The sequence below is a fragment of the Mobula hypostoma genome, chromosome 6, assembly GCF_963921235.1.
Source record: "Mobula hypostoma chromosome 6, sMobHyp1.1, whole genome shotgun sequence".
In the NCBI taxonomy this organism is placed as follows: domain Eukaryota; kingdom Metazoa; phylum Chordata; class Chondrichthyes; order Myliobatiformes; family Myliobatidae; genus Mobula; species Mobula hypostoma.
This window is the reverse complement of record NC_086102.1, coordinates 43079077-43103437: the sequence shown is the minus strand read 5'-3', so window position 1 is coordinate 43103437 and position 24361 is coordinate 43079077. Positions and strand designations below refer to the sequence as shown.

The following is a 24361-nucleotide window of genomic DNA, read 5'->3' as shown; positions in this document are numbered from 1 at the left end:
CTCTCTGTATTGAGCAATATTCATGTTCCCATCAGGCCTGACTAGATCTCCAGTCCCTGCAACTGAAAAACATCCCCATAGAATGAAGTGCATATAACATGGCTGATGTGAAGTATTAGATTTCTGCCACACATATCGCTTAGTGTCGAGGCCAAAAAGTTGCACCTTAGTCTCATCCGACCACAAGAACTTCTTCCACATCTTTACAAAGTCTTTGGAAAAACATGATGAGCAAGGATATGCTTTTTTTCAGCCAGGGGTTCTTCAAAGTTCAAAGTAAGATTTATTATCATAGTACATACACATCACCATATATAACCTTGAGATTCCTTTACTACGGGTATTCTTAACAAATCTATAGAACAGTAACTGTAAACGGGATCAATGGACAACAAACTGTGAAAATGCAAATATAAATAAATAGCATGAAATAACAAGATAACGAGATCTTAAAAGTGGGAACATCAGAAGAAGAATGAGTGTAGTTACCCCTTTTGTTTAAGAGCCTGATGGTTGGTAACTGTTCTTGAACCTGGTGGGACGGGTCCTGAGGCAATTGTACCTTCTACCTGATAGCAGAAGCAGGAAAAGTGCATGGCCTGGGTGGTGAGGATCTTTGATGATTGATGCAGCTTTTCTACGACAATGTTGCATGTAGATAGGCTCAATGGTTGGGAGGGTTTTACCTGTGATGTACTGGGCTGCATCCACTACTATAGGATTTTCTGCTCAAAGGCATTGGAGATCCCGTACTAGCACACTTTCCACCTATAGAAGTTTGCCAATGTTTCTGATGACATGTTAAACCTCTGCAGACCCCTGAGGAAACAGAGGCACAGTTATACTTTCTTCGCATAATATTTATATGATGGGTCCAGGACAGGTCCTCTGGGGTAGTGACATACAGGAATTTAAAGTCACTGACCCTCTCCACCTCTGGTTCTCCCATGATTGCTGACCCATGGACCTCTGGTTTCCCTCTCCTGAAGTTTACAGTCAGTTCCTTGGACTTACGGACTTTGAGTGAGAGTTTGTTGTGACTGCACCACTCAGCCAAATTTTCAAATTGGGCATTTGCAAGTGGGAAGAAGTAGAGTGATATTTGGAAACTTGACTTTTTAAAGCGTCATTTAGCAAGCAAATCATATATGGATAGTCTGCAAAAGCTCCAGTGAGAAAATCCTTCATTACCCGCTACAGGCCTGCTGCATATTTTTCTGACAGTGCATCAAACATAGCATCAAAAATTGTCTTAATGGGGTTGATCTGAAAGGGCTCTCCATATGCTACTTCAACTGTGCCTCTAATGTGTTCAAATTCGCAGTTCTTGAAAGCAAAGAATCAGAAATGCAGCTAAGAGCTGCTGGTCAATGAAAATCTCACTTGAATTGTGGCTTTGTAGATGAGTGTGAGGGATTTTCTGAAAAGATCACTGATTACAAGTGTATTATGGCAAATGGCTGGTCAAAGCCATACTCTTATTAGTACCCAGGGTAGATGTAGTAAATAAAGATGTAAATTGTTAAAGAAAGACTTACTTTCATATCGAGCATTCCCAGTTCCTAAAAATGCATGACAAAGTACTTTAGAGCTGATAAGTATTTATGTAGAATTCCCCATACTGGTCAAACAAGCAGCAGCTCCTTTGACATTATCCAAAGAGCTTTATGGGTGACTGAACGATTTATTTTGTTGAGAATGCCAATTGTAGTTCTTTTGGGCTTTGAGTTTCTTCTGTGTGCTTCAGAGAGAACTGATGGAGCTGCAACTTGACACCTAATCTGAGAGCTTCTGATAGTGCAGTCAGGATTCACTGAAAGCTAGGTGGCCTGCTCGTGCTCCTATTTCCTCATTGTTGGGCAACTTTGACGCCATTCCTGAATTGTTTTGGCAATTTTAATCTGTACTTCCTCGTTTTATTCTATAGATTACTTTGAAATGGTGTTACAAGCTTGCTCTCTATCCCATTTGTTGTATCAAATATTTTCTTCCTGGTGATTTTTTTTAACTGAATGGTACGTTTCATCTAATGATGTGATACTTCAATTCTAATTACTTATGAGCTGGCTGATTTTGACCTCAAACCTCCTTTTATCACAACTACAGACTGTCTTTGAATCACACCCGTACACTTCAGCTGGATGAAGATATACTATCTGTGTGCTACAGCCCTAATCAGAAGCTGCTGGCTGTGTCATTGCTTGATTGTACCGTTAAAGTATTCTACACGGACACACTCAAGGTAAAAGATTCATGAAAACTTGCACTTGCTGGTACATCGAGTGCCACAACTTCCAACTTCTGGGTTAAATTGGTCATCATACCAAATTGCAAATACATCATCGTTCCTTTGTTATCAAAGGGCTAAAATCCTGATCCTTTTACCCTGGTGCACCTGTAGTGAGGGTACCTGTACAAGTAGGGGAACTGCAGAATGTGAATCAGAATCGGGTTTAATATCACTGGTATATGCCGTGAAACTTGTTGTTTTGCAGTAGCAAAATTGGAATATGTAATATAAAAAGTAAATTACAATAAGAAATAAATATATATAAAAACAAACTAAATGAGTCGTACAAAAAAGAACAAAAAATAGTGAGGTAGTGTCCATGGGTCATTGTCCATTCAGAAATTCGATGGTGGAGAGGAAGAAGTTGTTCCCTAAAAATGTTGAGTGTCTTCAGGGTCCTGTACCTCCTCCTTGATGGTAGCAATGAGAAGAGGACATGCCCTGGGTGATGGGGGTCCTTAGTGATGGATGCTGCTTTTTTGAGGCATCGCCTTTTGAAGATGTCCTCGATGCTGGGGAGGCTAGTGCCCATGATAGACTTCGCTGAGTTGGCAACTTTCTGCAACTTTTTTCCATTCTAAACGGTGGTGCAACCAGTTAGAATGCACTTCACAGTACATTTGTAGAAATTTGTAAGAATTGTTGGGTTTCCCCCTTCCTGAAGTCCACACTCAATTCCTTGGTCTTGCTGACGATGAGTACAAGGTGGTTGTTGTGACACCACTCAACCAGATGATGTATCTCACTCCTATACATTGCCTTCTGAAATTCTGCTAACGATAGTTGTGCCATCAGCAAATTTATAGATGGTGTTTGAGCTACACCTTGCCACACAGTCATGAGTGTGAGAGAGTAGCACAGTGGGCTAAGCACACACTTGAGGTGCACCAGTGTTGATTGTCAGCGAGGAAGCGATGTTATTTCTGGTGTGCTCTAACTGTGGTCTCCTGAAGAGAAAGTAGAGGATTCAGTTGCAGAGGGAGCTTCAGAGGCCCAGGGTTTGGAGCTTGTTGATTAGAACTGAGGGTATGATGGTGTTGAATGCTGAGCTACGATCAGTACACTGCAGCCTGACCGTAGCGTTGCTCTTGTCCAGGTGATTCAAGGCAGAGTGGAGAACCAATAAGATCGCATCCACTGTAGACCGACAGTATTATGGTAATAGGCAAATTGCAGCGCGTCCAGGTCCCTGCTTAAGCAGAAGTTGATTCTGGCCACGACCAACCTCTCAAAGCACTTTATCACAGTAGGTGTGACTGCAATCGGCTGCTAGTGGTTGAGGCAGCCCACCCTGCTCTTTCTGGGTACCGGTATGACTGTTGCCCTTTTGAAGCAGGTGGGGACCTCTGACAGCAGCAATGAGAGATTGAAGATGTCCTTAAACACTCCCACCAGTTGGTTGGCACAGGCTTTCGGTGTCCTACCAGGTATACATACCATCAGGGCCTGGCACTGTGCAGGGGTTCACACTCTTGAAAGATGTAATGTCATCGGCCTCTGAGACAAAGATCACAGGGTCAGCTTATGCTTCAGGGATTCGCACAGGTGCAGGTTTATTCTCCCTTTCAAAGCGCGCTTAAAAGGTGTTGGGTTATTCTGGGAGTGAAGCATCACAATCACTCATGATGTTTGGTTTCAGCTTGTAGGAAGTAATGGCCTGCAAACCCTACCAGAACTAATGTACATCTGATTCTGTCTCTAACCTCAACTGGAGTTTATTCTCTTTTTAAATAGCCTTCTGTAGGTCATACCTGGACTTCTTGTATAGCTCTGGATCATGGTCTTGAATAGCACAGGTCTTAGCTCTTAGCAAGCTACGAATCTCCTGGTTCATCCACAGCTTTTGTTCTGGATATGTCCGGTATGTTCTTAAAGGCACACTCTCATCCACACAGGTGTTAATGAAGTCATTGACCTCTGTGGCAAATTCATTCCAATCTGAAGTCGAATCCCTGAATATTGTCCAGTCCACCGACTCGAAGCAGTCCTGTGAGCATTTCTCCGCCTCCCTTGCCCATACCTTCTTGGTCCTCACCCCTGATGCTGAGGTCTTCAGTCTCTGCCTGTACGCAGCAAGTAGAAATACAGCCAGGTGATCAGATCTTCCAGTTGTATGGTAAGCATTCTTGATGGTGATATGACAGTGGTGAACTGTGTTGGCTCCTTTGGTTCACAGATGATACGCTGGTGGTAGTTGTTCAGAGACTTCTTTAAGTTGGCCTTGTTTGAATACCTCGCAATGATAGGGAAGGCATCGGGGTGCTTTGTTTCATGATTGCTGATCATAAGACCATAAGACATAGGAGCAGAATTAGGCGATTTCGTCCATCGAGTCTACTCAGCCATTCAATCATGGCTGATCTTTTTTTCCCCCTCCTGATCATGGTGCTCAGTGGAACACTCCCTTGACATAAAATGGATGATGCTTGGCCGCTGGATGTTCCAGGTCTGGTGAGCAGAATTGAGACAGAACCACCATTTCTCTGCACTACAATGAGTTAATCATGAAGCATATTCCACCTTTAAAAGACTCAACTGTCCTGTCATTGCAGTGAATAGTGTAGCCCTCGAGCTGCAACGCTGCGTCCAAACTGGCAGGAGGGAGTTTCCGTGAAACAAAGTACACAGCAGTCCCTGATAGCCATCTGGTATGGCAATCTTGCTTTGAGGTCTTCAGTTTTATTTTCCAGAGAATGTACATTCACCAGCAGGATAGTCGGGAGTGGGTGTCTAAGGGCTCTGCATTTCAATTACATCTGCAGATCGGCCCACTTTTTCTTAAAGGCGAAGTACATCCAGGGTCTGCCGGTTCTGAGGATTGATAGATTTTTTAAAACGCGTTGCTTATATGGCTGTGACTGGATTTCAGCTGTTGTAGTCCTAAACCAAAATATTTGATGATTCCCATCGGATCTGCACACAAAGAGTCACCACTTATTAATGCCATCATTCCAGTTGAAGGAGGCAGTTCACCACCACCATTTCAAGTGCAATTGTGGTTGGCCAATAAATGTTCGCACCAATGGAGATGCCCACATCCTCCAATCAAATGTATTATGAAAATTACAGTCTGTTCTAGCTTGATACTGCAGCAACAGAATAGAAGATTCCAGAGGAGAGAGCATCCTATCACTTCAAACTAATTTTGGGCTTTGAAACTCATCTAGAAGTTTAGTGTCTGTGCAAAGCCATTGATCACTTGGCACCAATGCTGGGCTTATAGTGTAGATGTACTCTATATAAATCTTTGTATTACGCGCACTTTAGAGAAGGTCTTAATTTCTTCAAAACTCCCAAGAATGAGTGATCATTAATGCTGTGGTTGTCGGAAAATTATATTGTGCAGCTACCTAGTGTAGATAAGATAAACAGTGGCATGACATAGGAAGGTAAATGAAAGGTATGAGTATGTTGATTTCATGGTGGACGAGAAATCATTGAATTACAGTCGGCCCTCCGTATCCACGGGTTCCGCATCCGCGGATTCAACCAACCGCAGATCAAAAATATTCGGGGAAAAAAGTTCCAGAAAGTTCCAAAAAGCAAAACTTGAATTTGCTGCGTGCCGAGCACTACGCTGAATCCACACGAATGAAATGATGTGTAGGCATACCCTGCTGTAGCCTCCCGCCATTTCACAGATCCTCAGTCTCTCTCCAGCACTCGTTGTTTGAGCATTGTTTGCCTCACGTCTTGTTCGTTCGCTACTTGTGCTGTGAGTGAGAGGAAGGAGTTTAAGGCTAGTAAGGATGGTTGGCTAGCTATGTAAAGCGCTACAGCCTCAAGAACTTAAAGATCACAGGAGAATTGGCATTGGCTACGATGGTTGCATCTGTACTGAACATCTACAGACTATTTTTTCTTGTCATTATTCCCTAAACAATACAGTATAACAAGTATTTACATAGCATTTACATTGTATTAGGTATTATAAGTAATCTAGAGATGATTTAAAGTACACGGGAGGATGTTTGTAGATTATATGTAAATACTACGCCATTTTATATAAGGGACTTGAGCATCCGCGAATATTGGTATCCGCAGGGGGTCCTGGAACCAATCCCCCGTGGATACCGAGGGACGACTGTACTTTGCATATAACTAGAGGTGTTGCATAAACCAGCAGTCTTGGAACATGCTTCCTTGATACAAAAGATCTTAAACGTAGCTAACAATAACCCCTTTGAATTAACATCTTTAATATTGTGAGTAGAAATAAAATTGTAATTAATAAGATCAGAAAGGGAAAAATGTCAGTTTCTATGTTTCTTTGTGTTTATTCCTACAGTTTTTCCTCTCTCTTTATGGACACAAGCTACCTGTGCTTTGTATGGATATCTCTCACGTAAGTGTGTTCTCCATTGCTTGTTTCTATTCAGTATTAGTGTGTATTGTGGAATAAAAGGAGAGCAAATTGATATAAAATATCGGGATAGTTTTTTTCTGTTGGTTACCTCTAACTAAACAAATGAAATTTCTCATAAAGTAAAAGTAAAATAGGCTTAGTTGTAATTGACCAATGATTCACCTCCATTTACCTATCGTCTACTAATATTAGACAAATCTGGAGATTTTTGTGCCCTCAGCCTACATTCTAACCCATCAGATTTTCTACTGTGAATTTGAAAGTCATTGCTATCCAATTATTTGCAAGATTGGAGAGTATATTTGACATCATGCCCATGATGTGCTTTCTAACTAACACTTTTATCTTAAAAGAAGTATCTCCTTTGTGTAGGGTTTTCTATTCCTGTAAGACCAATGTGCTTTCTTCAAGTTAAGCAACCTCCCACTCCATTTTTCATAATACCAATGAGTATATGTTCGGCAGTGAGGAGAGCACTCTGAATGTTGGATTGGACAGTGAAACGAGGCGAACTTTGCAGTAGGTGGCACAGATTAGAGTGAGTGAGCAGGTGAAGAATGGTGAAAGATGGACTGAGCAGACGATAAACAATGGATGGCATAGATCGAAGCAGTGAACAGTGGATTGGCATGTAATAAACGGGGCTGCTTAGAATAAAGAGCAATCTAATGAAATAGGATAGCACACAGTGATGAGTCATGTGTGGTCTGTTTGGAACAAGTCACCTTAACCTATTTTGTATTGGACCTGACATTTATTTATGGAACAGTTCTAATTGTTACAACATCTACCTGTTTGGTCAAAGGGGTTGTAGTTGTTTAACTTAATGCTTTGTGAGGATTGGTAAGGTACCTCCAATGAGCATTTTCTATTTATATATCCTTCCTTATTTTATTTATGTATCGTTCTTCATTTATAATTTCTAGGATAGCTCTCTAATAGCAACTGGTTCAGCTGACAGGAACGTGAAGATTTGGGGACTGGAATTTGGTGACTGCCACAGGTCACTGTTTGCTCATGATGACAGGTAGGGATAGTTTCACAATAAAGAAGAGTGCATTATTCCTGATTTATGTCTTTATCAAGATTACAGGAGGAGCAGTCACCTGAGGCTTCAGTCGGTCGTTGCTTCAACACAAAGAATGGTTTTAGTAATGATTGCCATTGTTGTTGCATTAAACTGTACTGGGAAATTGCACACAAGGGTCTCTCTGAACTGGTATATAAAGGCAGCAATAACTAAATGATAGTTTACAGCATTAGACACAATTGTAGCAATGGACAAGGGTCTGCACTACTCATATGAATGAATATACTTTGCATGCTGTTTGGGTATTATGAATGGTAATACACAGTTTATTTACAGTAAGGGAACTGTTATGTTGATTTTTGAAATCTGAGCTTAGACATACATTTATTAGGTATCACTTCGGGCTAGCCTTCATGAGTTATGCCATTCCATTTTTGCTTTGTACGTTGGAATGAGGATGAGAAGTTGGAATTGACGTTTAGAAAAATAAGTGCTTTAAGATTTAAACAATTGAAGCATTTTTTATAAGAATATCTTTTAAATTTATGAGTACTGACATATGTATAATAAAAGGCACCTAAATAAACACTTAGAGTAAAAATGAGAATCTGAATTGAAAGTATTCAATAAAAATATAAAGATTACAAGGGATTGGAGCAGGAATGGTTGGAGAGGAAGATACTAAAAACGTTTAAAAATAAAGCACCATGCAGATTTAAAAAGGGAAATTTCACACGGTGCTTTTCAGAATCATGTATTTTTGTGGAGAGACAAATCAACTGCATGTGATAATTATTTGTTGTGCAGTCAACTTCCAGCAATTTTAGGGTTACACAACAAAAAATGGTAAATTCTATATAACTGAAGAAAAGATTAAGTACTTAGAAAAGCCATTTTTTTCCTCACTATTTCCCTGCAGTGTAATGTCCTTGAAGTTTGTAGCAAAAACTCATCTCTTCTTCACTGCTGGGAAAGACAGGAAAATCAAACAGTGGGATGCTGACAAATTTGAGCATATTCAAACTCTGGAAGTAAGTATAACTTCAGTGGAAGTTGCATTACCTAGTTAAACATTCAAGATGTTCCTCAAGGAGTTAATTGGCTGCTTTTGAATTTATAATTATTGTTTATTGTAATAATTACAAAAACTAGATGCTCTGACTACAACATGGAAATGAATTCTTGCATTGAGTTTGTACTCAGTATTGATTAGTAGCAGTAGCAAAATTGTTGCTCTGGACTAAGACAAATGATGATGAGAAGTGGAAGTAAATGACTCACGTGAGCACTTAAATCTAATTCACCACTCAATAAAATAATCGCTAAACATCTGTCTCAGATCCACTTTGTCACCCAATCTCCATAAATATCTATTGATTTTAACTTTGAATGTATTCATGACTCTCTTCCACAGCACTCTGAGTAAAGGCATTTTAAAGCCTCACAGATCTTTGCACAGTACTGTATTTGTCAATGTGGAGCGGAAGCGGGTTTGTAAATCTGGTTTGAAGCAAAAGGTGTTGGAAATGTTGAGCATGGATCACCGCGGGCAGATAAAACACTTGAGTTTTGATTTGGCTGCTTTATAAATGATTAATTAAGTCTAAAACAGCATCATGATTGGAATTATAGACTGGTATTCCACAGGAACTAGTTTCTCTGTTGCACAGACAACCTGTTCTTTAAATGTACAGTTCCTGGTAGCTGCTGATGGAATGTGGCCACTTCCAGTTTCACTATAGATCAGTAAGCCTTGTTGATCTAATATGATTGTTTGTTTTTCGTTCTGTATAGGGACATCACGGGGAGGTCTGGTGTCTGGCCATCAGCCCAAATGGAGATCACATAGTTTCGTCCTCTCACGATAAATCTCTACGACTGTGGGACCGAACGAGAGAACCAATTATTCTGGAGGAAGAGAGAGAAATGGTGATGTGTCATTCACTGTTGTTCAAGGGGAAATAAGTTATATTGATTTAGATGAAATAGGCCTGATTGTTTGGCGATCTGGCTCAGCCGTTACTGCAGAACATGAGCTAGGATCTGGACTGCAAGCATAGAGCTGAGGGCGCAGTGTGCAAACTGGGCAGAGTGAGGTCATGGCAGAGCACAATAGCATGGCGCAGTGTTCTCCGCCAACAAACTCTGTCTATTTGCTGACAGCTGTTGCTCTTGAGGAACTGGGCTGAGGCCACTCAGGTTTTATAAATTTCTTTGAAAATCATAGTTAAACTTTAGTAAAAATAATTCCCCAACTTGCAGGAGGGAGCATTGTCAACTAAGATTTGACATTGAACAAATATCACAACAAGTAAACACAAGAATATCTGCAGATGCTGGAATTCCAAGGCAACACATACAAATGTCGGAGGAACTCAGCAGGTCCAGCATTATCTATGGAAATGAATAAGCAGTCGACGGTTCGGGCTGAGACTCTTCTTCAGAACTGAGAAGGAAGGGGGAGGATGTCAGAATAAAAGGTGGGGCTAAAAGGTGAGAGGTGCAGCCAGGTGGGAGGGAAGATAAGGGGCTGGGGATGAAGGAATCTGATAGGAGAGAAGCGTGGACTGTAGGAGAAAGGGAAGGAGGAGGAGACCCAGGAGGGACGTGATAGGCAGGTGAGGAGAGTAAGAGGCCAGAATGGGATATAGGAGAAGAGGGGAGGGAAATCTTTTATAGCAGAAGGAGATATCAATATTCATGCCATCAGGTTGGTGGCTACCCAGATGGAATATAGGTGTTGCTCCTCCAGCCGAGGGTGGCCTCATCTTGGCACAAAAGTAGGCCATGGACCGACATGTTGCAACAGGAATGAGAATTGAAATTAGTGTTTGGTCAACGGGAAGTTCTGCTTTTGGCGAATGGAGCGGAGGTGCTGGATGAAGCAGTCCTCAATTTACGATGGGTTGCACTAAAGTAGAGGAGGCTGCAGGAGCACTGGACACGAGTGAGTTACAATGACTAAAATTTTGTCAGAGTGGGATTTAAAGAGCAAGGTTGGTAGAGACGCTTAGGGATTTAGGGAGAGAATTCCAGAGCTTAGATGGTTGCATATCATGATATGATGATCAGAAGGACAGAAATATTGGAGAACTGGCATTACAAAGATGATGGAGAAGTAAAATGTTGGAGGAATTGAAAAATATGGTGAGGAGTTAATTTGTATCATTAACACAGATGGGAGTTGAATGAGATAAGGTGCAAGTTTGAATGAATCTGTAATAGAGCAGAATAACTTGGTTGCAAAGTAAATGCTCAGAAAAGCACTAGAGTAGTTAGGCATGACAAGAACTGGCATAGGTGAGAATTTCAGCATCAGATGTGCTGAGATAGAGCACAGGGAAGGAGTGTAAGGAAGATGGAAGCAGGTGGCCTTGTTGATAGGGAGAGAGATCAGAAATTCATCTAAAGATGAAGTATAATGCAAAGTTTATGAATGATCTTGCTTCATTACAAACAGTGGATAGGGAGAAGAATACACTTAAGGTTAGCCTAGATCTGTGTAGCATTTAGATGGAGGAAATTCCTGTTTATCTAGCACTGAATTTTGGACAAGCAGTGTGTTTGATTCAATGATTTTTCAGAATCATGTATCACTAGCAGTGCAGCTGTTTGTTGCCGATCTTTAACTGCCCTTGAGAAGACTCTACAGAAATGCTGAGGACACCCTTGCTGCCTTTAACTTCAAAGGTCCATCTGAAATTATCCACTACCCCTGATTTGTTGGGGTGAGAAAAATAATATTGAGGTAGAAATGGATGTTCTCAACATGTATAGTATGCGGAACCCATTTTAACAATGTTGTTCAGGACAAACAGGTTGTTGAGAAATAGGTGGAAACCAAGAGTACGTTACTGAGGACTCGAGCAGGAACTCTTCCAGCATTTTGTACGTTGCTCCAGGTTCTAGCATCTGCAGTCTGTTGAGTCTCCAGATAGAAACGGTATCAATCTAGACAAATTAAAACATTTTTCGATTGGCTTCAAGAACCCATAGTGTTTGCTCAACTTTCGTAAAAAGTTAAATTATGCACAATTTATATAATGGGCTCAGTGCTTTCAGCTGTTACCAGCATTACCAATGTTGTAATGATGGAAAGATCTTTAAGTATCTGGATTGAGGGGGAATATGTTTTGTACTTTCCTTCCATTTATTCCCAACCCATTGAAGATGTTTTTCTCGGTCAACTTGGCTTTTTTTTTCCGGTAACGTTTGGGCTCATGTTTTGGACAAAAAGCAGAGAAATGGGCTGCAAAATCTTGACAAAATAAATAGAAGAAATATAGCCAATCTTGTAGGGACATTGGAGGAATCTATATCTTTAAATTAAATCTTTACTGAACAAGAACTATTTTAAAAGCAGATCATTCATGATTTCTCTGCTAGCATTTCAAGTTTAATTTTCATTCAACTATACACAAATATGCATGCATACAGCCAAACAACACAGTGTGAGTCCAGGATCAAGATGTAAAACACATTGCCAATGATCATACACAGCACAAGGCACATATAGCACATAAAAGACTGCAGTGAAATATAGTCACACAAAAAAAAATCGTTCAAATCCATGAGTTCATGAATGTTGCAGCAGTCTGCAGTTGAACACAATACATCTTGCCTTCTGATGCTTGTGGCTCTCCTGGGCGGCTGCAGACAGGCGACATTACAGCTTGAGGCCTGGTCCTCACTATGATTAAAGCCATGCAGCTCCCCCGCCGTCCACCAATAAACCAGTGAATCGGACTTTTAGCATTCCACATTAACAATGTCCAGTAGGGTCTTGCAATCACAAAACGACTAAGACGATCACTTGCTGTTAGATCGCACACCTCCTTTGCGCACTGACTCCTCCAACGCCTCTCTGTCACAGGCAGCTGCGCGATCTTCACCAAGTCCAGCTCCTTCAATTTCTCTGCCAATGAAGAAATTGCTGATAAGTAGACTTAATGCCCAGCTGAGTGTTGTGATCGTAAAAAATACATTAAACAAAGACAATAATACCTTTGGTTGGCCCTGTAGAAGCCGCTGTGTCCAAACGCACCGGCATCTTACTGGAAGCATTTAGAAGGATTGAGCTGACAGTTGTGTATAGAAGTGGATGTCGTTATATTTCTGAATTGTTTGCATTTTGCAAATTAATTGTTAATTTCCCACAGCAAAGAGAAGCAGAATTTGAAGAGAGTGTGGGAAAAGGAGATGAACCAGTGGTGAGTTTTTCACTGATCCAGTATATCTTAATGCACTATTTATAATTGTCCCTTGGGAATTGGTCAATTGCATTGTCAGGCTGCAAATGATAAACTGAGCTTCTCTCATCTGCAGTGTATAAAAAAAATCCATCTCTTTGTCTCCTGCTTCTAATCTGTTTTCATGCAACATCATGGGTGGTCAATCAGGACTTAGTTTTGTAGCACTATTTCTAAATGGGAAATTTTGGTTCTTTATATATTCCACTGAAGCTTATTAACCTTCTTGACATGAATACAGAAGAGCTTTAGTGGATGTCCAGGTTTCTCTCAATATTTGATCCTTGAAAATAGCTGCCTGAACTATATAACTATTGAGATGGTGTTAGGTGTTGAATAGAAATCCTTCTGTAATATTGTGCATGTTAAGTAGGATTATTGATCAGAAGTACTAGATTAAAAACTTTCTCCTTCTGAATTCCTGCTATTTATAATATTTCCAGTCCATTATCAATAGGCCTGGCTGTGAAGTTTGTGCACAGTTGTCATGAAAATGACGATGGAGTTTTGTTTTATAGATTCCTGGAGAGAAAGAAGGGGAAGCAGGGTTAGCTGGGAAGAAGACTATAGAAACTGTTAAAGCTGTAAGTACATCAAACTAAATAATATTTTCTAAAGTTTATAGAATAGATTAGTACATGATCTCTGAGAGCCCCAGTGAATTCATTTGTTGCATGTTCTTGGCAGGCTGAGCGGATCATGGAAGCAATTGAACTTTATAGGGAAGAGACCAGGAAACTGGAGGAACACAGAAGAGCCTGTATAGTGGCAGGCAAAGAGGTTAGGTTTTTCCATATTTTTTTCAAAGTTCCTTATTAACGTGCTATTCTATAGCCAGCGAGGCCAACTATGTGACAAGTCAATACAAATGCAGAGCAACAAATTTTAGATTTGTACATGTTGTCAACTAGTCACATCTCAAAACACTTGTTCTTCCTATTATCATGTGATGATTTTACAGGATTAAGTCAGCTTTCAATCTCAACCTTAATTTTAAAATTAGTTTAAAAGATCTTGTTTCTAATTGTGGTAAGTTAGTGAAGTAAATAATTAAAGTAATTTTTCAAAGTAACTTTTCATCCCCTTTGAATTCTAAATTTTTGGCTGTCATTTACCATGAAATCAATGGAATTCGAGGTGGAGAGATTTGAGGGATTCAGCCAAAATCAATCCTGGAAGTTTGGGCAAGGTCCAGTTTCAATAACTGAATGCCATCTATTCCAATCGGAACTCCTTCTCTTAACAATAAGCCCCCAAGAGGCAGCACCAAAACTGTTTCCACAGTACCATCCAAATCCAGTGGCAAGGTAGCCAGACCTATACTAATATCTTCTCCTAGGCCAATACTCTCATCGTTAAAACCCTAATTAGAATCCAATGACTGCATTCTTTTGCTTGGTTGAAGCAAGCTGCGGGCAGCTGTAAAATTAGTCAGCTCCGTCACGGACACTAGCCTCCACAGTATCCAGGACATCTTCAAGGAGCGATGCCTCAAGAAGGTAGCGCCCATCATTAAGGACCCCCACCATCTAGGATATGCCTTCTTCTCTTTGCTCCCATCAGGAGGGAGCTACAGAAGCCTGAAGGTACGCCCACTGACTCAGGAACAGCTTCTACTCCTCTGTCGTCTGATTTCTGAATGGACATTGAGCCCATGAGCACTACCTCGCTACTTTTTTATTCGATTTTTGCACTACTTATTTAATTCAGCTATTTAAAAATATATATACTTAATGTAATTCAAGATTACTTTCTATTATTATGTATTGCATTGAACTGCTGCTGCAAAGGTAACAAATTTCATGACATATGCCAGTGATATCAAACTGATTCCAATCTTCCAAAATACACGTGATATACCTAGCTTTGTTATAGCCAGGTAATCAGAGGCAAAGGATATTCTCAAAGCCTCCTTGTAAAAGCTCCACACTTCCACTCGCTCTTGGGATTCTGATCCTTGACTGCTCAAAAGGGGAAGGAAAATTCGGGATGGCAGTAGGGACTTTGGGTCTATAGAGCACACAGAAGCCTAGTAAAGGCAATGGGAGAAGTGCAGTTTCCACCCCTCCAGGTTACACACTCTCCAGTTCTGCAAAGTGTCTCCTGCCCCATTTTTGGCAGAATCTGCAACTACTGTATTTGTCTCATTATTCACCTCAGAATCCCTAGAACTGGAGTGGAAGCGAGTCACCCTTAAGCTAACAAAAGGAACCATATCCGCATATCATTGGCCTCTTAGTTTGTTTCAAAGCATTGATCGACAGTGCCAGCAGAGTAAGATAAAGGATCAGTCAGAATTTGCCATTGCCTTCCAAGTGTCTGCTTACGAAGATCAAGTGATCACAGCAAAATAACTCTCCTTCTCTGACATCCACGATCAAGCGTCAGTGCGGAGCTGTTCCTAGTGTACAGCAGCTGTGATGTCAACAAGTAAGCTGAGCAGCCATTCACATTAAAGAAGGATTGTGCAGCTGAGCAAGAAACTCTAATATAACATGTTCTATTTTAATTCATTTAAAAACCTTTATCTTGAAATGTGCTGGTGAGTCACAATACAATCAGTGGTTTTAGTGCTATTGCTTTGGCTCAGCAATAATTAGGCCTTAGTGTCACTTTGAAAAATAACTTGTACTTTGCAACAAAGGATCTGAATTTCAGTGTATTTTGTCATGGGGTTCATTTGTAAGTAGCTTGTACTTAAGTTCAGCTGTTTTCTTTTTACTTTCCTGTAGAATTGAACAAGATTACTGAGAGTAACTGAGAATTCTGCTTTAAAGTGAGCTGATATCAGTATCGCACAACAATTACTGTGAACAACACTAGTTTCATGTCATTGCCCAAAATAATAATGCAGAGATCCTTCATCAGAATTTTGACAGAGTTAGAGAATAATCCCGTTTCATGTTGTGTAAATAACAATGTAATAACTCCAACCTAGCAATCTTGCATGTCTCATTTTCACATCAGTGTTGACTGTGTTCATGTTGTGGAAGGTAACTTGCATTGTCTTTATTCACCTCAGCTTCCACTACCTACCAACCCTATACTGGCTGCATTTGGAAATATTTCTGTGAGTAGTTAATCCTCCCCAGTACTTTTATTATTCTTGTTATTATGAAACATTCTATTTGGCAGTTTACCGGTTAGATTTGAGTTACGTTGTAGACTGTGCTTTCATGCAGGATCGAGAAATAATCAGTAAAAGGCACTGTGATTATTGGGCTGACAGGCACCTTTAGGAAGGGCGATGTTTGAGGGAATGGAGGGTAAAGGATTATTAATGGAAACATGCTCTGTGACTTTTGCTGTGCCCTAGTTAGAGTCAAGAGCCTGATGTATGACAGAGAGCATGAGCTAGCATGCTGAAGATATTTCTTCCTTTAAGATTTTTAGGATGCTGCAGAGTGAATACACATTTGAACCATGAGACCCCTTAACTATGAGATCTCCAAAGTGGGAACTAATATGCAGTAGTCCATCCAGCAGTCAAATTGGAAAAGTGAGGGAAATGTCATCAAATGTGATGTTCCATTTGAATGACCATAGTTTGTATCATTTGGATCAATCTGGGGTAAAGTGTTGGCAAGGGGTGAAGTGAGATATACTCCACTCCTTGCCAACACTGAGTCCAGCCTGTCTCGCTTTGTGACATACCAGTAGCAGGTGGCAGGGTGTTCACTGAAGAGAGGTGAAATTGTGAATGTCTTGAACTTATTTAAACTCACATAATTAATTCATCTTTATATCTTCTTTTGAAAGTACTACATTGTTTTAGTTACAAATGATTAAAATTTATTCCTCATTTAATATAATGCTATTCTTATGAAAAAAGCTATCTAATTGATTTTGAGTGCAGTACTAGTTTAAGATTTGCTTTAAGATAGTACTAATAAAGACATGAAAGGAATTTTCCGGTTCCAAACTATTTTGTTATTTGTTTACCTGTGCTAATGGAAATTTTTTGATGCATTTATGTTTTTAACTTGCAGTATGTTTAATAATTTAGTATCTTTCTTTATCTTGTTACATATGTTAATCTTTACATTTTTGTTAGCCTTCACGTTATGTCTTCGACGTTATTCGAAAAGTCAAGTCAAGGTGAGTGACAATTTAACACCTTTATTCGTGTCAAACTCATTGCAGATTTTACTTCTGTGTTCTAGTCCCATATCAACAATTTCAGCACATAATCTTCAGTGTCACTCTAGGACAGTGATAAAGGAACAGCAGTTTAAAATATAGATTTTATTTTGTAGTGTAATTTTCCTAATTAATGCATTGAGTTGTTCATTAACTGTGAGGTGCAGGTGCCTCAGGTAAGCTAAGCTTTCATTGCCTGTCCCAAAGTGCTGTTGATCTAGGTGGCTTACTTAGCCATTTCAGAGAGTCATGGAAAGAGAAAAGAGACTGCAGATGCTGGAACCTGAAGCAAAAACAGAGTGCTGGAAAATCGTAGTGATTCAAACAGGATCTGTGCTGGCAAAAGGTATAGGTCAACTTTTCAGGTCGAGACCATGCAGCAGGAATGAGGGTTGATCTGGACTATTACTTCAGATATTGAAATTGTTGTAAACTATCATAAGAAATGTGCCACTGAATCCCTAAGTTAAGCATTCTGGTATCATAACATTTTGCCTGTGGGACAAAATTTGAAGTTAGTGGAAAAGAATAATAATGAAAAATCTGATTTTAATGTTTATAAATATTCATCAGTCTTGAAATATTAAAAAAAAATGTAGAAAAACAAATCTAAAGTTATGAGCACTTTCAATTTGAATTGTGCTTACCATTTGATCATTTATATTTACCTTGGCTTTTTTCTAGTGAACTGGAGGAATCATTGCTTGTGCTGCCATTTTCCTACAGCCCTGATCTGCTAACTCTATTTAATGAGTACATTCAACATTCTTCAGAGGTCGAACTCATTTGCCGATGCCTTTTCTTTCTTCTTAGGTAAGTACTTAGACCAAAATATTTTGATTCTTCTTTACCTTCCACACAAAATATGTTCCCTTTTGTTCTTTTGCAAAGAAAAGGAAATGAATTTGCATAAATTGTTGTTTTTGTGGATTGTCTTTCAATGAGTAGGCGTGGTTGCAGTCGCAATTTTCTTCCTCATGGCTATTGCATATGCTTTGTTCAGTCCAATTCTTCTGTGCTCTGAGCAATTTCAGAAAAAATCACGCATAGCAGGAATACACATAACCAATAAAGACACTCTTGTTTGTGGTACTAGAGCTGGATTTAGTGAATATCAATGATGTGAAAATTTTGTCTCTAATGTCTGTACGTTCTGACCAATCACAGCCCAAAGCTGATTGTGTGAACCTTAACCAGAACATTTGAATAATTTGCTGTTGTGGTCAAAGAGGGGTGCATGAATGAGTGATATACATGTTGAAAGGTTATTACTGGTCTGTATTGTTACTGTTAGGCCAAGGTTAAAGAACTGTTAGGTTAGGCTGCAGTGGCATACTTCAGCAGTTGTCCACAATTCCCCACAGGAAATTCAGAATCTCAACCATGCCATTGAGGAGAAGCTGAAAGTGGGGCCTTTGTTGTTTTCCAGAAGTAAAGGAGGGTTGAGTGTTCTTGAGTTTCTGCTATATTTGGGATCAAGCTGATTGCTTATTCTGGTACAAGATTATAAAACTAACTAATGGCTTATATAATATTTTTTCCCATCAGAATTCATTTTGGACAGATCACAAGTAATCAGATGCTTCTTACAGTTATTGACAGTTTGAGAAAAAACACAATAGGAAAGATCAATGAAATGAAGGTATGGACACAGTTCTTTCATAACAAACCAATAGATCATAGGCGTAAACAGAGACAAAATTAGAGTAACAGACTATCATCTGACGCGTTGAGCAGGAAATAAAATCTAAAATACCTATAATACCTCTAAAATACATTAACACTAAAACCAAGAGTGTATATAAAACATTAAAACTGTTGCAACAAACAATTGCTAACAACAGATTCTCCCACCACCCCATTAGGAATAGGGTTCTCCTTGTCCTTACCTACCAACCCACCACCCTCCGGGTCCAACATATTATTCTCTGTAACTTCTGCCACCTCCAACGGGATCTCACCACTAAGCACATCTTTCCCTTCCCCCGCTCTGCTTTCCACAGGGATCACTCCCTACGTGACTCCCTTGTCCATTTGTCCCCCCCATCCCTCTCCACCGATCTCCCTCCTGGCACTTATCCTTGTAAGCGGAACAAGTGCTACACATGCCCTTACACTTCCTCCCTCACTACCATTCAGGGCCTCAGACAGTCCTTCCAGGTGAGGCGACACTTCACCTGTGAGTCGGCTGGGGTGATATACTGCGTCCGGTGCTCCCGATGTGGCCTTCTATACACTGGCGAGGCGAGACCCGACACAGACTGGGAGATCGTTTCGCTGAACACTTATGCTCTGTCCGCCAGAGAAAGCAGGATCTCCCAGTGGCCACCCATTTTAATTCCACGTCCCATTCCCACTGATATGTCTATCCACGGCCGCCTCTACTGTAAAGATGAAGCCACACTCAAGTTGGAGGAACAACACCTTATGTTCCATCTGGGTAGCCTCCAACCTGATGGCATGAACATTGACTTCTCAAACTTCCACTAATGCCCCACCTCCCCCTCGTACCCCATCCGTTATTTATTTATATACACATTCTTTTTCTCTCTCTCCTTTTTCTCCCTCTGTCCTTCTCTCTATACCCCTTGCCCATCCTCTGGGATTCCCCCCCTCCCCCTTTTCTTTCTCCCTAGGCCTCCTGTCCCATGATCCTGTCATATCCCTTTTGCCAATCAACTGTCCAGCTCTTGGCTCCATCCCTCCCCCTCCTGTCTTCTCCTATCATTTTGGATCTCCCCCTCCCCCTCCCACTTTCAAATCTCTTACTAGCTCTTTTTTCGGTTAGTCCTGACGAAGGGTCTCGGCCCTAAACATCGACTGTACCTCTTCCTAGAGATGCTGCCTGGCCTGCTGCGTTCACCAGCAACTTTGATGTGTGTTGCTAACAATAGATAACCATTTCCGAATGAATATACTAACTACATTCAGGAACAAAATTATTAAGGGATGGTTTGACAAGAAGTTTTTTTCAATTAGACTGTATTTAGGAGTCATACAGAACATATTGTAAGGCGGTTGAGTTTCACCAGTATTTTCTATTCATAAGCAACAGTGAGTAGTTGGTTACTTTAGAGAATATCGCGCATGCATTCCGATAAGATTTTGTTTCACTTAGTAATTATGCCCGACTCGAAGTTATTTCAAAGAAGTAATCTTACTTCATTTAGAATGTTAGAAATAAATTATACATTTTGCACAAAGCTGATTTAAAAGCTTTTATTTATCAAATTGTGTAGAAATGCATGGAATAATTGTAATCACTGTTTTAAAAAACAAAATTAGTGCTGGAAATACTCAGCTGGTAATGCAGCATCTTTTGAGAAAAGCACTTAATGCGAACATTCATTTTTGTTGAACAAATTTAACGACCCTTTAAATCTGAGCAAGGCAAAAACCAAATGGAAGAACCGTAATTGTAAAAATAGGTAACACAGGGAATAGACCTAACAGCTGCTAAAAATATCAGATCCTTCAATTAAGCTATCCAGACCTTACCATGGCCATATGAAAAACTGATTCTTTCATCGGTAAGTAATGTACAGTGTAAAAATAAATGTTAAGTGGCATAACAGTAGATCCTGCATTGGGCCTACTATATACTGTATAACACAGCATTAGAGTTGCTGTTTGCTTCCAGGCAGAGTAAGAAATCAGAAATTTAGCACTAGCATCGCTGATTGGGAGTAGTGTGGATTTTGTATGAATACATTGGTAACTTTTTATTTCTGTTCTGCTTTTACAGGATCTCATTGGTTTCAATATGGCTGGACTACAGTTTTTGCAGCGTGAGATGGAAGAGAAAGAGGATGTGACCTTTTTTGCTGATGCAACTGAGAGGTTCATCGAGAAGAAAAGGAAAAGGAAGATAAGAGAGAGAGCTATCCTCACCACTGCTTAAGATCCATGCAAGTGTAATTCCCTATTGCACAAGCAGAATTGAGAGAAATGTGTATCTGATCCAGTCAAAGTGCATTCCAGTTCATCCAGCTTATCCCCACACTAAGCCGCCTTGTCTGTTCAATGTAGATTTATTTGGAAAATGGCTCCTCAGCCACTCTGTGTAAATGGGCTTTAATAAAAGATTACTTTTTCAAATTGTGTGCATTTGCTGAAGTCTAATAGTCAGCTGCCACTGCTTTGAGGGTCTGTTACTAAGAATTACAGTATTCAAGAGAATGGATATTGCATACATTTCCCAAACCTTTTGATTACATCATAATTTATACCAGGCCATTGCTGTTTAAAAATATCACTTATTTTAGTAACTAAATTCTGGTCTCGCTAGAGTCTCACCTGTGATCTCTGTGTGTGACTCCACTCTTGCATCATGTTAAGTGTAAATGACTTGAGTGTCACTAACTGTTTAAGTTAGACCCCTTCTCCCGTCTTCAACCCTCCTCTTCTTCATGGACACCCCGCTCTGGTCTTCTGCCTGCTCTGGATCTCTTTATTGCCAACTGCTGACGGGACATCAACCGTCTCGACTTCACCGCACCTTGTCCCCATTCCAACCTCACTCCTTCGGAACGTTATGCTCTCCACTCCCTCCGCACTAATCCTAACATTATTATTAAACCCGCTGATAAAGGGGGTGCTGTTGTAGTCTGGCGTACTGACCTCTACCTTGCCGAGGCACAGCGACAACTCGCGGATACCTCCTCTTATTTACCCCTCGATCGTGACCCCACTAAGGAGCACCAGGCCATTGTCTCCCACACTATCAACGACTTTATCCGCTCAGGGGATCTCCCATCCACTGCTACCAAACTTATAGTTCCCACACCCCGCACTTCCCGTTTCTACCTCCTACCCAAGATCCACAAACCGGCCTGTCCTGGCCGACCTATTGTCTCAGCTTGCTCCTGCCCCACCGAACTCGTTTCTGCATACCTCGACACTGTTTTATCACCCCTTGTTCAATCCCTTCCGACCTATGTTCGTGACACTTCTCACGCTCTTAAACTTTTCGATGATTTTAAGTTCCCTGGCCCCCACCGCTTTATTTTCACCATGGATGTCCAGTCCCTATATACTTCCATCCCCCATCAGGAAGGTCTCAAAGCTCTACGCTTTTTGGATTCCAGACCTAATCAGTTCCCCTCTACCACCACTCTGCTCCGTCTAGCAGAATTAGTCCTTACTCTTAATAATTTCTCCTTTTGCTCCTCCCATTTCCTCCAAACTAAAGGTGTAGCTATGGGCACCCGTATGGGTCCTAGCTATGCCTGCCTTTTTGTTGGGTTTGTGGAACAATCTATGTTCCGTGCCTATTCTGGTATCTGTCCCCCACTTTTCCTTCGCTACATCGACGACTGCATTGGCGCTGCTTTCTGCACGCATGCAGAACTCGTTGACTTTATTAACTTTGCCTCCAACTTTCACCCTGCCCTCAAGTTTACCTGGTCCATTTCCGACACCTCCCTCCCCTTTCTAGATCTTTCTGTCTCTGTCTCTAGAGACAGCTTATCCACTGATGTCTACTATAAGCCTACTGACTCTCACAGCTATCTGGACTATTCCTCTTCTCACCCTGTCTCTTGCAAAAACGCCATCCCCTTCTCGCAATTCCTCCGTCTCCGCCGCATCTGCTCTCAGGATGAGGCTTTTCATTCTAGGACGAGGGAGATGTCTTCATTTTTTAAAGAAAGGGGCTTCCCTTCCTCCACTATCAACTCTGCTCTTAAACGCATCTCCCCCATTTCACGTACATCTGCTCTCACTCCATCCTCCCACCACCCGACTAGGAATAGGGTTCCCCTGGTCCTCACCTACCACCCCACCAGCCTCCGGGTCCAACATATTATTCTCCGTAACTTCCGCCACCTCCAACGGGATCCCACCACTAAGCACATCTTTCCCTCCCACCCCCCCGCATTCCGCAGGGATCGCTCCCTACACAACTCCCTTGTCCATTCGTCCCCCCCATCCCTCCCCACTGATCTCCCTCCTGGCACTTATCCGTGTAAGCGGAACAAGTGCTACACATGCCCTTACACTTCCTCCCTCACTACCATTCAGGGCCTCAGACAGTCCTTCCAGGTGAGGCATCACTTCACCTGTGAGTCGACTGGGGTGATATACTGCGTCCGGTGCTCCCGATGTGGCCTTTTATATATTGGTGAGACCCGACGCAGACTGGGAGACCGCTTTGCTGAACATCTAAGCTCTGTCTGCCAGAGAAAGCAGGATCTCCCAGTGGCCACACATTTTAATTCCACATCCCATTCCCATTCTGACATGTCTATCCACGGCCTCCTCTACTGTAAAGATGAAGCCACACTCAGGTTGGAGGAACAACACCTTATATTCCGTATGGGTAGCCTCCAACCTGATGGCATGAACATTGACTTCTCTAACTTCCGCTAGGCCCCACCTCCCCCTCGTACCCCATCTGTTACTCTTTTTTATACACACATTCTTTCTCTCACTCTCCTTTTTCTCCCTCTGTCCCTCTGAATATACCTCTTGCCCATCCTCTGGGTCACCCCCCCCCCGGTCTTTCTTCCCGGACCTCCTGTCCCATGATCCTCTGGTATCCCCTTTTGCCTATCACCTGTCCAGCTCTCGGCTCTATCCCTCCCCCTCCTGTCTTCTCCTATCATTTTGCATCTCCCCCTCCCCCTCCAACTTTCAAATCCCTTACTCACTCTTCCTTCAGTTAGTCCTGACGAAGGGTCTCGGCCTGAAACATCGACTGTACCTCTTCCTAGAGATGCTGCTTGGTCTGCTGCGTTCACCAGCAACTTTGATGTGTGTTGCTTGAATTTCCAGCATCTGCAGAATTCCTGTTGTTTGTAACTGTTTAAGTATCAGCTTTGCTCACGACATCTACATCCTAAGGCCCTTCCAGCAATTTCTAACCATATATAAGACAATATTTTGGGCAGAATATAGGTGACAGGGTGATGGGAGGCTGGTAGCAGTCTGCTGTGGCCAAGGAAAGTCTGCTAACAATACAGTAAATGCAGAGAGGATGCTGAGGGATACGTGGGTGTGATGATTGAGGTGAGTCCTTCACCAGCTGAGATAAGGATTTCCATGAGGTTTACAAGCAGTCTCAAGTACTTTGCCAGTTAATACTTATTAATACGACTCCTGCCAGCCTCCTACAAGAGTCTCATCTGCCACAAAACTCTGTAGCAGTAAAAAGGAAATGTGGAAACAGCAGGAAGTCGGTCTGCTTTAAGCTTCTCTGTTCTTTAACCACCAATAGAAAAGAGGTCATTTGTTCTGTTAATACTGAATATCAACAGGCTTGGCCGAGATCACTCAAGAAGTACAAG

The 24361-nt window shown here is 41.2% G+C and overlaps 1 protein-coding gene across 3 annotated transcripts in view; it reads left to right on the top strand.

The window, feature by feature from the left end:
- The window catches only part of wdr3 (WD repeat domain 3), a 57918-nt gene extending 36745 nt beyond the window's left edge, over window positions 1–21173 (top strand). For all 3 annotated transcript variants that reach the window (XM_063050698.1, XM_063050699.1, XM_063050700.1), the window contains exons 15-27: window positions 2107–2242; window positions 6579–6635; window positions 7583–7683; window positions 8606–8717; window positions 9481–9615; window positions 12846–12896; window positions 13454–13519; window positions 13623–13715; window positions 15958–16005; window positions 16990–17033; window positions 17760–17888; window positions 18624–18717; window positions 20821–21173. In XM_063050698.1, coding sequence (XP_062906768.1) covers window positions 2107–2242; window positions 6579–6635; window positions 7583–7683; window positions 8606–8717; window positions 9481–9615; window positions 12846–12896; window positions 13454–13519; window positions 13623–13715; window positions 15958–16005; window positions 16990–17033; window positions 17760–17888; window positions 18624–18717; window positions 20821–20976 — 1222 coding nt within the window. In that variant the 3' untranslated portion in view covers window positions 20977–21173. The remainder of the gene's footprint in view (window positions 1–2106; window positions 2243–6578; window positions 6636–7582; window positions 7684–8605; window positions 8718–9480; window positions 9616–12845; window positions 12897–13453; window positions 13520–13622; window positions 13716–15957; window positions 16006–16989; window positions 17034–17759; window positions 17889–18623; window positions 18718–20820) is intronic.
- The last annotated feature ends 3188 nt before the right edge of the window (window positions 21174–24361 follow it).